This window comes from Sphaerodactylus townsendi, linkage group LG03, assembly GCF_021028975.2.
Source record: "Sphaerodactylus townsendi isolate TG3544 linkage group LG03, MPM_Stown_v2.3, whole genome shotgun sequence".
NCBI lineage: Eukaryota > Metazoa > Chordata > Lepidosauria > Squamata > Sphaerodactylidae > Sphaerodactylus > Sphaerodactylus townsendi.
Window position 1 is genome coordinate 154,372,139 of NC_059427.1, and position 13,966 is coordinate 154,386,104.

The window sequence follows — 13,966 nt, forward strand, 5'->3', positions numbered from 1 at the left end:
CTATCATGTCCCCCCCCTTACGCTTTGTCCAGACCTAAAACATCCCCAGCCCCTAGGCCTCTCTTGCAGCATAACCTGTGGACCTTTTACCATTTTGCCGCCCTCCCGGACCGGTTCCAGCTTGTCAATATCCTTCTTAAATTGTGGTGCCCAGAACTGTACACAATATTCTTGCAACTTCCCTCTACTGGTATCAAGCTGGAGATGGGTGGATAAGGTAAGTGGCATTCCTGGTAGCTAACGCTTACCTTCACCCCGTGTCATCACTTCATCTCCCTGGTACACCAGCTTCCGGATGTGGGAGACAATTCTCTCCCTAACTTTCTTCAGCTCCTGCTGGCGAGTTTTGGCATCACAGATGCAGCTTCTATAGTTGACTTCCGATTCCTGAGCCTGGACATGATGAAACATGAATTGATAGAAGAACTGTAAAAGTGCTGAGTCAGAGTCGCAAGAGACAGGGTAATTGGAATAACACTGGAGAAATCTTCATGGGTAGAGCTTTTAAGCAACAGGTCTCCCAAATTTCACATTCTGCATCCCCAATCAGTGTGTAGATATCTATCCTGCATCATTGAATCTTAGATTGAGCCAAACTGAGTCACGTGGTTTCAATTTAATATTTGCATATAAGAAAATATATATACAACACGTCCATGCCACCTTTCCGTTCAAACAGGGTCCCGAGGTGATGAACATCCAAACATTAAAAAAAATTAAAATGGCATTTCAAAATATTTTATATTAATTAGTTGTGGATTTTCCGGTTGTATGGTTGTGGGAGTTCAGGACGTCCTTGTTCCTAATGCTCTTACAGTGTACAGACTTCCCTCTGGTGATGCAATTCTTCGAAGATGCCAGCCACAGATGCAGGCAAAACATTAGGAACAAGATCTACCAGACCACAGCCACACAGTCCGGAAACCCAACACAGCCAGTTGAATCCAGCCAGCGAAAGCCCCTCTCGCAATTTACATTTATACAATTTGATAAATATGGGTTACCATTACAAACCCAATACAACCTGGGGATACAAAGGCAGGTAAAAAATTACTGAGGTTTTTGCCAAACAGAATAAAAAAGTCTTCATCCACAGACAACAACAGAAGGAAATAGACAAGTCTCAAAGTTTTGGTGCCATGACCCCCCAAAAAATTTCTTGGGTTGTCACCCATCTAGCCTCAGTTAGCAAAGAACCTGATGGGTAGGCTCATGTAAGTGTCCTTGAAATCTTGGCACTTTTCCCGCCATCTAAACATTTCATGGATCTCCATCGTGACTGGTGATTTAGTCATCTACTTGGAATCTACACCTTGATTCTTACCAAATGCTTCCAAAATAGTTCCCACATAAAATCAACAGCTAGAAAACAACTATCAAATTGATCACCAATAAAACGCCAAAGTTAATATTAACTAGGGTACCATTAATAGAACATCGCCTCTGGTTGCATTCAGCAAACAATCAGAGGCTTCAGACATCAAGAAAACAAACCTCCTTCATGTAACAACGAAAAGAAAAAGCCTTTCAAACCCGCCCTTCAAAGTGCTTTTTTCTTTACATTGTTATTAATGAAGGAGGTTGGTGACACTTCTGAGTGATGTTTATACACAACTGTTTGCTTTGTTCAATTGCAGCCAGCGTGAGATGTTTGCATTTTCCCCACTCACATTGCACGGCACAGTCAGCGCCCAGGTGTTTGGAAGCATGTGGAAATCTAAACATTCTTGAAATGTTTAGTGCCAGAGATGAGAATATATTGTTTGCTCAGTACTCCATTCATTCTGGGTTTTGTTTATAATATAGCTCACACTGGTTTAGTGTGGGCTGAATAGTGGTTTATTTCGTATATTAAGTGTGCTCTTTGTTTCATATATACACAATTGATCAGTCCTGCAGGTGCCAGTCACAGCTGGATTATTGTATACCTGTACCTCCACACAGTGGCTTTTCCAGATTATTGCTGGTATCTCGCACAGCCCACCCAGTTCCCTTCTGGCCAGTTCAAACACCATCAGGGCTTGAATGCCCCAAATATGGGAAGTCTACACCAGATATAGGGTTACCAGATCTGGGTTGAGAAATATCTAGAGATTTTGAAGGTGGATCCTGAGGAGGGTGGGGATGGAGAGACTTCATCAGTATAAATGCCATGGAGTCAATGATGCATCTTCTTAATAGGACACATGAGTATCCCATGTCCCTGGCGCGACGCTGCTGGAGCCCTGCCCCCTTCTTGTCACCGCAGGACACTCCTGCCCTCCACAGGGTCGCAGGGAGGCCAGGGTGCCACAGTGCAGGCCAACCCAGGAGCCCAGGAGATGGGCTGCTACCGGCACCGCCCATCTGAGCTTACCCCGAGCCTCACCCTCCCACTGCATCTCCTGCTGCCCCCCAAGTGGGCGCGGTGAGGGCGAGGTCGCCAGGCGGGAGGGGTCACAGGAGATGGTCATGTCCCCGGGTGCCATTTAGGCCCGGTACGCCACTGCATTGAGTCCACTTTCCACTGTGCCCATTTTCCCAGGTGAACTGATTCGTCACCTGGGAGATCTCATAACAAGTAGAGATCTCCAGCCACCACCTGAGGTTGGCAACCCTAACCGAGGTCAGATTTTCCCTCCCTCCTCCCACAAAAAAAAACCAGAAGCTCTTAACAGCAAAGCTCAATCCCAGGCTCATACCTTTAACTGCTTCCTTGATAGCGACGTCGTTTTTCCAGTTGCTTGTTACCACCACAGTGCCTCTGGCACTTTTCCGCTTGCACTCTGGCGCTTTGGCTTTCTCCAGGTCTTCGCTGCGCTGAAGGTAGTGGATGGATTTGTCCATTCGGCAAATGGAATCATTCTGCAGGTGGAGGAGGAATCATTTAGTGCCAGGACTGAGAAGGATAAGGAAGCAGTTGTTTCTGTTGGGCCTACACAGCTTGTCCTACTTCAGAACATAGCTGTGTGGTGGCCCAGCCCAGGCAAGCAAAGGCAAGGGCTCCTGTGTGCCCGAGGAAACTGCTTATGTGCTAAACCAAACTGCAAATGGCTTTGGGTACTTTTGCAAAGTTGATCCATTTGTTAAATGTGAATGTGATAGAGCACCCTGCTTGAGTGCAGAGGGCCGCAGGCTTATCCCAGGCACCTCAATTGAAAGACCAATTTGGAGGTGATATGAAAGGCATGAGACCAGAGAGCTGCTGCTGTTAGAGTGGGCAACACCGAACTTAAAAGACCAGTGATCTTAAAAGACCCAGTATAAGGCAGCTTCTTATGTTCATGACTCCTTGCATGTAATTCTTTAAATCAGACTTGAAAGCAGCTACGTCCTATGACTAGGAACAATAAATGTGTAAAAGCAATGGCATCTAGCTGCCTCCAACCTGTTCTATGAACCGTAGGTCTTCTAAAATGTCCTATTGTTACTAGCCTTGCTCAGGTTCTGTAGACTGAGGACTGTGTTTCCTTTATAGAGTCAACCTACTTCATGTTGGTCTTCCTTTCCTGCTGCCTTCAACCTTTCCAAGAATTATTTTTGGCTCTAGTGACTCTTTGCCTTCTCATAATAGTGGCCAAAGAATGATAGCCTCCATTTAGTCATTTCAGCTTCTAGAGGGAGTTCAATAACTGCAGTCTCCGTCCCCTCCTGCCCTTGCATCAGTTCTTACCATCCGCTTCTGCTCCTTCTGCCACTGATCTTTGAACTCCTTTCTCCATTTCTCAAGTTCATTCCTCTTGGCCAAAAGAGGCTGCAGGGAAAGAACAAAGACATATTAGCACACTTTTGCATCATTCTGTTGATGGAGGGGAGCCACCTCCGCCTGCAGCCCACAGCACTGTCTGAGTCGGTTGCTGGTTGGTTGAGACAGAGTAGGTTAAAGCTTAACCCAACAAAGACGGAGGTCCTTTGGCTGGGCCTCTGGGAGACCGAATTTCAGTCAGCCAAATTGAGGGGTCATGTTGGCCCCAACATTCTGGCTCAAGAGTCTGGGGTCCGCCTGGATCCTTTCATTATCTATGGAGAACCAGGGTGGCCCATGTTACCCAGGTTATGCTCTTCCACCGCCAGGTAACGGTGGCTGGCTCCTATCTCTCCCAGTCCCACCTGGCCACTGTGATCCATGCTAATGTCACCGCAGGCTTGATTATTGTAACTCATTTTACGCTGGCCTTCCTCATGACTGATCCGAAGCTGAAGTTGGTCCAGAATGCAGCTGCACGGCTTCTAACAGGTGGTGGTTATTCAGGATCATATCACCCTGTGCTGTGCCGTCTGCACTGGCTTCCGTGGAGTTCCGGATCGCTTTCAAGGTGCTGTTTTAACCTTTTAAGGTCTACGCTGCATGGGGCCCACATACCCGCGGGACCGCATCACCCCTTATGTCCCATTAGCAGGTCGCCATGCCGGCAACGGGTAGAGATCTACTGGTGACCCTGGTCCTGCAATGATACCGGGTTGGTTTCAACCCGGCCAGAGCCTTTACGTTCTGGCCCTCGCCTGGTGGAATGCCTACTGCCAGCACGGCGGACCTTAATGAGTTCCGCAGGGCCTGCAAGACGGAGCTTTTCCACCGGCTTTCGAGGCCGTCGCGGATCTACTGCCCCCCATCTACACTGAAATTGGAAATCAAAACTGAGACTGCCGCTCCATTTCATTAAAGCTGGGCCTGTTCCACGAGTAAATTCCATCCCAGGCCCTACTTACTCCCTCCTCTTTTTCTTCTTTTAATGGCCTTCGGCGGGGCGCCTGTCTTAATTAATTTATGAACTGGGTTGCTTAACCTATAGTTCTGTAGTAAACTGCTGCTTAGTTCTTGGGTTTTAATGATTTTAGTATTTTATGTTGTTGATTGCTGTCTATGTAACAGCCATGTTGGAAGCCGCCTTGAGCCCTTCGGGGATAGGCGGCCTATAAGTTTAATAAAATAAATAAATAAATAAATAAATATGAAATGGAATCCCTGTGGCTCCCTCCAGTATTTACAAAGCCAGTGAATTCCTTTGTACCAGAAAGGCTGGGAAGCTGGGGTGAGAATGGAAATGTACATGTGACTCTGGAGGGGGAAGCTACATGTGAATGTCTCCCAGGAGATCTCCAGCCACTACCTGGAGGTTGCTGGCTCCAGGTGAAGGCCTGGACTGATCAAAATATAGTCAAATGTGAACAGTTATGGAAATAATACTTTGCACAGGGAGTGATGCATGCTTAATCCTTTCCACATATTGCTAGCCAGTGGAAGGCAGAGTCACATGTGCAGAGGCTTACACACTTTTGCACATACTGAATAATGCATTTTCAGTCCACTTTAGCAATTATTTGCAAGCGGATTTTGCTACTTCACATAACAGAATCTAGCCGTAAAATGCATTGAAAGTGGATTGAAAGTGAATTGTCAATTAAAGTGCTGTAGTTTCTTATTGGCCAAGGGTGGCACATGATTCCCTCATACTTCTGGGTAACACCCAATCCTTCCATATGGTGCCTATGCTTCCTATGTTCTGTTGTCCCTGGCTCGAACCTGCTGCCCAGAAGCAATAACAGAATGGCGAGAGAAGTGTGGGTACTTTGCTGGACAATATACTTTCTTAACTGCTGCACCCACATGCAGAAGCGTAGCTGGGCCAGAGTACGCCCGGTGCACACTCTGGCTTTTTCGCCCGCCCCACTGCGGCGGCGCCCCCCCCCCCCCCACTCCCACTCCCTTTACAAAATCGAGCAGGCTGGAGAACAGGCCTTCCTGTTCTGGTGGGAACTACATTTCCCAGGGTCTCCAGCCTGCTTGGTTTCCTAAAGTAAGTGTGTGGGGGGGGGCGCTGTGGGGGGAATCACACTGCCCCCCCCCACACACACACAGTTACTTTAGAAAACTGAACAGGCTGCAGAACAGGCCTTCCTGTTCTGGTGGGAACTACGTTTCCCAGGAGACCCTGGGAAATGTAGTTCCCACCAGAACAGAAAGGCCTATTCTCCAGCCTGCTCGGTTTTCTAAAGTAAGTGGGGGGGGGCACCAGGGGGGGCGCCGCCAGGGGTGGGGGCAGGGCCGGGGGATTTTGCGCCCCACCCCCGTGACCCAAATTTGTGCGCCCGGTACGTCGCGCACCCCCCGCCTCCTGGGAGCTTCGTCGCTGCCCACATGGGAGCACCACACTTGACTTAACACTGTTGCATTATTGGAAGATGCCTCAAGGAAGTGGTACTCACTACCATATGGAATTATGGGTATGATACCCTTTTTGGAACATACTGATCCTACTACCCACCTGCAATTTTTTTTTGCTGTCAAGTCACAGCTGACTTATGGCAACCCCAAAGGATTTTCAAGACAAGAGATGCTCAGAGGTGGTTTGCCATTCCCTGCCTCCGCATCAAGCCCCTGGTATTCCTTGGAGATCTCCCATCCAAATAGTTGCCAGGGTCGAAGATGAGAGTGTGTGACTGGCCCTAGGTCACCCAGCAAGTTTCCAAGATGGAATGGGGGATTCAAACCTGGGTTTCCCCAAAACATTATCTGACACCATTACCAATGGCCAATGCTTGTAAGGCTTGCAGACAGAAGGTATGATGTGTCAGCATGCCTGACCTTCAAAAACCTATCTGTACACAGAGATGCCATAAGAGAGCTAGATGGAGCCGCTCAAGTTTCTTGCTGTTCTCCCTCTGACATGCCCCAGAGCTTCTTTTCCTCCCATCCTTAGCCTTGTTTCCTTAAGCAGCTACAAAAACTGCAGAAAATGCTCTGGTACCTATCATTTTAGGCCTCATTTCCAGCAAGCCAGAAATGCTTTACCTTGTAGTATTCCCTCTCTTGAAGAATTCCCGCAGTGTCGATGGCTACTTTTCCTGTTTTTATGTCGTGCTCCATAACCATAGTGTATAGCTGCTGCAGGGGCATATAGTTCTGGGGAAACAAAGAGCAGAGAGCCAATGTCACTGACTTCTGTGGTTATTCCATCTGGAACGAGGACGTTTGGATTCAAACCTTGGTTCATTGATAGAAGCACTTGGGGCTTTCTTTCAGACACATCAACTCGGTACATTCCGTTATCACTAAGCTGTGGAAGGTTGACTTCAGGAATTGTGTTAATTTGGCAGGAGCTCCGTGCAGTTGCCACTGCATATATAAAAAGCTTATCAGATGAATCAGCCATGAAGTCTACACACCAATGCTGCACTTCCCAAACTGGCAGGGAGACTCCCTATGCGCCCATTCAAGAAACAAGTTACACTTAAGTCCTCCCCATGTGGTCATCCATCCAAGTAATAACAGTGGCCAACCCTGCTTAGTTTCCAAGTTCTAATGAACTCAGACTAAGCTGGGTATTCAGGCTGCTGCACTTCAAGGCCAGGGGTTCTTAAAGCCGGTTGCATCAAGACTCTCTCTGCCAATTTGTTTGTTCTTTGCGAGTTATCGTATGTTCTTATTTTACATCCACCATGCAAGATCACAACTCAACAAAGTTATATGCAAGCAAGGCGGAAAACAGCAACAAGCACCTTTGGAATTTGCCACTTGCACTTCGGAAGTTGCAAGCTATTTTCCAGCGTTGTTCTGGAAACTGAAAAGTGGCTTGCCTTTTCAGCATGTGATGGGGATTTCAAAGAAACCTCCAGCACATCCACATTATCTCTCTCCCTATGATCTCAAGGGTAACTTAAAGTGCACTGGGAACTCCTGATTCTTCCCATTTACAGGGGAAGAATGAATGAATGACTTTACTGTTGAGGTCATATCATAATAAATAATCACAACAAATTAAAATTAAAATAACTACAAAATCAAACATGCAATAAAGTATCTATAACTAAACTAAAGTATCTATAACTAAAAGGAAAAAAATCAAACATTATTAAAATTTATTAAAATAATTAAACAGATGGGCTAGTTGGTGCATCAAGATTGTTATCATAATTTCCCCCCTAATGTTAACTGAAAAAAATTAAAGGTAGCAACAGTAAAGTAATGAATGGGAAGACATTTGCCAACAGAATTGAACTGGATCCTCATCCGAACCAAAAACGTTTAACAAAACTAAATTCAACTTGAACCAAATAGAAGCATACTAAATCCAGTGAAGTACATAATGAACAAGATCCTCAACATGATTAGATCCACATGGACACAGGTGAGAGCCCAAAGATGCCTTGCTGAACTTACCCTTTAAATAAGCAGAAGGGAAAGACTGAAACCAGGCACTAGTGAATGAGCTTAAGGGAGCATTGACCAAATCATTTAAATACCTAGAAATAGAACTATTGTGCTTAAACCTGAGATACACCAAGGAATATTTAGATTTCTGAACCAGACTTGTTGCATTCTTTTCAGACCCATGCTTGAACTTTACTAAAATCCCAAAACTTTATCACTTCTACAGAGGGCAACCCATAAGTCTGAAGAATGGGAGTTACCAGTTCAGACCAATAATTCCTTTTCATATAAAACTAGCAGGCCTGGCCACGCATTGCTGTGGCAATTGTCCTCCTCATCACAGTCCGCAACCCACACAGATGTCCATGCAGGTCCAATGATCCCCAGCATAGCCTTTTGGGAGCAGCAGTGGCATAGTGGCTAAGAGCAGGTGCACTCTGATCTGGAGGAACCGGGTTTGATTCCCAGCTCTGCAGTTTGAGTTGTGGAGGCTTATCTGGGGAATTCACACCAGCTGTGTGACCTTGGGATAGTCACAGATTTTCGGAGCTCTCTCAGCCCCACCCACCTCACAGGGTGTTTGTTGTGAGGGGTGAAGGGCAAGGAGGTTGTAAGCCCCTTTGAGTCTCCTACAGGAGAGAAAGGGGGACTATAAATACAAACTCCTCCTCCTCCTCTTCCTCTTCTTCTTTTTTTGGGGTGGTCAAATGGAATCCCTCTTTCCCTTTTCAATTCACATTATTATATAGTGCTGTCTTGGTTTTTAGTATAAGGTAACCCTTTCCATTCCACAACAGAACTGTGCAGAGTGCGAATCCCGCTGTCCATGAGGCTGGTTGACACACACAGTCCAGGCTTGGGTAAGGCAGCAGAGGCAGGGTGGTGAGGCGCTCAGATCGAAGCCAGCTCCCTGGGTTTTTTAAGGGCCACATGCAAAAGAAGCGGAGGCAGTAGTGTTGGTTCGCCCCCACCCCACAGATTTTCTTAGAAGAAAAAGGCAAACTCCAGCTTGCTTTTAGTAAAAGGGAGCTGTGGCGAATATGAGTGAGGAAGTGGGTAAGTGGTGGTTGGATGTGAGGGGGGGGGCAGAGTGATATGTGTGAGGATGAGCTGGATGTGGATGAGAGTATGTGCGTTGTGTGGTAGTAGTGGGTGAGGCACAGAGAGTGAAAGTTACCTGCATGTGTGTGGGGGGGGAGCCCCACCTGACGTCTCACATGGCAAAGTGTGTATGTGTTTCACTTCCACTCGTATTACCTAACAGTATTACCTATTTACTGTTTCCACTGCTCATCTCTACCCATCTGCGCGAACATTCTAAGCCCTCATACCAAGCCGTCAGGCCACAGACAGACAGGCTGCACAAACATTCTAAGGGTGACAGTTAAACAAAGCCAGCTTCATGGCCTGGTGCACCAGGAAAAAGACGTTTTACCTGGCTCAGGTATGGACTTTTGGCGATTTGAAGGTCCGATTATCTGCCTGCAACAGGGAGGGACGTCCTGTGACAATTTGGGGGCGATCCGTCCAGCCGTTTCGGCGTTAGGGCAAGACCAACGAATGAATGGTTAGCTTTTTATATGTAGACTGAAGAACCACTGTATTAGGCACTAACTTCTGAACAAATGTCGCTGTGCACAATCACACAGAGAACCTCTTATAGTCAAGTTTACATCACTCTTTGGAAAATTAAAACTGTACACTTTTCTGGGCTAATAATATGGTTCTCTCTCTCTCTCTCTTTTTCTTCTCATGTAGGAGAGAACAGTTTCTGCCCATGCACACAGGGACATGTTTCAAGAGCATCATTTCCAACAAGACACATATGAGAACATGACACCAGAACAAAGCAACTGTATGGTAGGTGATGAATTCATCTTCATATGCATTAACATTACCTGCTGTTTAACGGCATTTCTGCCCATTTCGGCAATCTTCAGAATGTTCTTTGCAAACTCAGTCTCTATGAATGACACCAATAAGGGATTTGTAAAGAAAATGCATGGTAGGAGCCAAATAACTTATTTTTGATCACAAAAAAGATAGGGTTTTGGAAAACAAAAGGGTAGCCATGTTAGTTGTATTGTAGCAAAATAAAAGTCCAATGGCCCTCAAACAACTAAGATTTATTTAAATAGGGTTAGGTTGGTAGTCATATTGGCCTGCAGTAGAAGAGCAATATTCAAATCCAGTAGGACCTTAACTGAGATTTCTAGGCTACAAGCTTTGGAGAGTCAGAGCTATATACCTGTTAAGACATAATAATGTGCAACCTCTCTCCAAGATGAGTCAACAGTATTTGAAGGGGGGAGCTGTATAAAAATGGGAAAATATCATTCAGATGAGTTGCTTTAACTTGAAGTGGTTTGTCAGGTTGCCAGCTCTGGGTTAGAACCTTGCTGGAGATTCTGGGGCTGGAGTCTGGGGAATGCAGGGTTTAGGGAGGGAAGGGTCTTCAGCAGGGTGCAACGCTTTACAGTCCACCTTCCAAAGCAGCCATTTTCTCCAGGGAAACTGATCCCTGTCATCTGGAGATCAGTTGTAATCCCAAGAGATTTCCAATTCCTACCTGGAGGTTGGCAACCCTAGGTCTGTGTGAAGAAAGTATAAGTTTTGCTCTCAAGCTCACTGGGAGATAACTCTCCAGCAGGAAAACCATTTGGTCTTCTGACATGGCCTGGCTAGGTCACAAACAATTAGACCCCTTAGAAAAGCTATAAAACTGTGTTTATGTTTCCACAGAGGAAATTAGATTTGATTTTCCAGGACCACATTCTAAAAACCAATCTGTCAGGTCAGGAAGATTGATCTGACCCCCAAAAGGAGACAAAGGCCATATAACTCAGGTCACAGGGATTGGAGGGGAGATTCGGATTCTGTTTTGAGAGAAACTACGAAAGAGACCTGCAATTGGAATTTGGATTATTTTTCTGTTATTTTATTTTCTTTCCTTTCTTTTAATAACATCTTTAAAAACTCAACGGTTTCAGAGTCTGGATTAAAAGAACCCTGTTCCCAATACATCACAAGGGAGAAAGGGCACCCCGCCCTCTTTTTCCTTCACATGGTGGCAGTGGTGGAATTCCAGTACTCTGTTCCTTTTTGTGGCAATTGATTTTCATAGTCTGTTAAAGAGGGTTTGGGAACAGGAATTTGGAATGCTGGTCATCCTGTTTACCATACTGATGTCGTTAAATGAAGCTTACCATAATTCAGACGTTTGTCCACCCAGTTCAGGAGTTCCTTGACATATTTGCACCACATCTTGGCATACTCCAGGGTTGCCTCCACACCTCCATCACACTTGCTCACCATCTCATCAGCCTCTTCAGCTGAGGAAAGTAGTGGATTAGTTTCATTGAGCAGCTAGCATAGGAAATGGAACGGCTGTGTCACAAGGGAACCTGATCATTATCAGATTTAGTTCCTGTGAAGCAGGTGGATCGATCTCTCTTGAGAGTCAGGGGCTGATTTTGCACAGTAAAAATGCCCCGTGCTATATCCGGGAGCACAGCTGCTGCTGCGTTTTTTACCCTGCTGTTGACTTTGCACTGCTTTCTGGCTCTCCTCCACTTGCACTGTGAGGTCTTCAGCAATGTCTTCTATGCATGCGTGGAAACCTCCGTTTCCCACATTCTGATTGGTTGAATATCCCCCCTGCTCTCCCCACTAACTTTCACCAATTTAGTTTTAAATGACTCGGAACAAAACAGGCATGATAGCTATGTGTAAATATTTGAAGGGATGTCAAGTCAAAGAGGAAGCAAGCTTGTTTTCTGCTTCCTCAGAGACTAGGACACGGAGTAATGGATTCAAGGTTCAGGAAAAGGGATTCCACCTAACCATTAGGAAGAACTTCCTGACCATCAGGGCTGGTCAACAGTGGAATTCACTGGCTCGGAGGGTTGTGGAGTCTCCTTCTTTGGAGGTTTTTAAACAGAGGCTGAATGAACATATGTTGGGAGTGCTTTGATTGTGTGTTCCTGCATTGCAGGGGATTGGACTAGATGGCCCTTGTGGTCTCTTCCAACTTTATGATTCTATGATCCCATCAGCTAACACACACCTGACTTTTAAACGTATAGGTTTTCATTCCAATTGCATATATTCAGTGCAGTGATGACCAGTGGTGAGCGTCATAGCATTCTTCTCCCCTTATTTGCCTTGTTTCAAGTTACAGTGGGCAAGAACTGATGAATGATAATGAAGAGCAGAAATCCTGAGGGGGGTTTTCTAAGGCACATGAGCAGCTCTGGTCATGTCACTACCAGCACTTACAAGCAGGTCACTTTATTCAACAGTGTTGTGAAAGGCAGACCAACATATTCCTTCCTGTTCAATGTGGAAGCAGCAAGGAAGGATGTTGATAATTGCTAGGCAACCATAGTGAGAGGCTCCTCCTAGCTAGAAGAAATTCAAGGTCAGTCACATTGTAAGGTGGCTGCAGTTGTAGGGTTGCCAGTCCAAAGCTGGCAACCAACAGGAGCCTACGTTGGGGCTGGAGGCTTACTGGCAATGTCATGATGGCCCCAGTGAAGCAATTAAGTCACTTCCAGCACAACCCAGATATGATATCATGTCACTGGTGACACTCTAGCGAGCATTTGCCCAAAACTCTATGGCCGTTTCCGCACGGCCACACTCGGGGGTGCATCGGCGTATACAACGTCGATGCCCCCCCCCAGGACCGTTCATACAAACGGTTCCGGTAGGGGCAGGGAAGATGGCGCAGCACTGCACCGTCGCCCGAACGACGTACCTTCCCTGCGACCTTCCGGCGCATCGCCCAGGCCAGGGGATACGCCCCCCTGCCCTGCGCGACAGCTCTGGAGTCGCAGGGCAGGGGGGGCGTGTCCCCAGGCCTGGGCGATGCGCCGGGAGGTAAGTCGTTCGGGAAAGGGGGGGATGGCGCCTTCGCACGGCAGCAGCTGGAAGCCGCTGTTTCCAGAAAACCTCGCTCAGGGAGCTCAGGGAGCGAGGTTGGGAAACAGCGGCTTTGCGCCGCTGGGGGGGAGCGAGGGCGGTGCTGCTGCGATGCAGCTGCGCCCCCCATGCGAACAGCTCCCTAGGGACGGTGTTTTTGCCGTCCCTAGGGCACTGTTATTGGCCCGTGCGGAAAGGGCCTATGTTTAAATAATACAGTTTTGAGCAAATGTTAGAGTGTTGCCCAACATGATGATGTACTTCTGGGTTTGACCTGAAAGTGATGGCATGGTATTGCCAACAACACTAATAGCCCGCCATTCTCCCTCCAGTTTTCTCCTGCCACCTGAGTTGCAGTGGGTTGAGCTAAAAGGGGTATGAGGCTGTCCTCCTTGTGCAGTGGTGCTGGGTGAAGGGAAAAGGTTTATAATGAAAAGGCAGACTTGCATTTCCATACTCAGAATTAGTCCTTCTGTTCATCCACCCTTGCATTACCTGTCATGTTTGCTGGTTCTTCTACCTCTGAATTTCTGTCATGCTCACAGAAACTTTCATCTGTCTATGAAACAGAAGAGATGGGAGAATTTAGGGACAATAAGGGTTTGTTTGTTTTTAAAGTAGGCAAACAACTCCAAAAGAATACCTACTCCCACTGGCGTTCCTGCCTAGGGACATGGGGTACCCCTTGTCCCCGGGCGCATCGATTGAGGTCACGTGGGGGGCGCCAAAACATCCTCCTACACAGCGAGGGATTGAGCAAGCCCTAGAAAGCAGGCACTGAAGCAGCGGACTGCTCCCAGTGCCTGTCGTAGCCCCGCCCACTCTGTACGGTGGCCTGGAGTGTCCAGGGGGCGGGGGAGAAGTCCCACTGGGCTCGCAGGAGCAGGACTGGGGAGCTCCGCCTCCCCTCCC

At 47.0% G+C, this 13,966-nt stretch overlaps 1 protein-coding gene across 1 annotated transcript; it reads right to left on the reverse strand.

Annotated features, from left to right (window-relative positions):
* Positions 1 to 272: 272 nt before the first annotated feature.
* On the reverse strand, positions 273 to 13,589 carry LOC125428233 (GEM-interacting protein-like). Its single transcript, XM_048487994.1, has 7 exons — positions 13,550 to 13,589; positions 11,338 to 11,463; positions 10,030 to 10,094; positions 6,773 to 6,883; positions 3,653 to 3,733; positions 2,682 to 2,844; positions 273 to 393 (listed from the first exon to the last, which is right to left on the reverse strand). The coding sequence occupies exons 1-7, from the start codon at positions 13,554 to 13,556 to the stop codon at positions 368 to 370; spliced, it is 579 nt and encodes a 192-aa protein (XP_048343951.1). The 5' UTR covers positions 13,557 to 13,589; the 3' UTR covers positions 273 to 367.
* Positions 13,590 to 13,966: the final 377 nt, after the last annotated feature.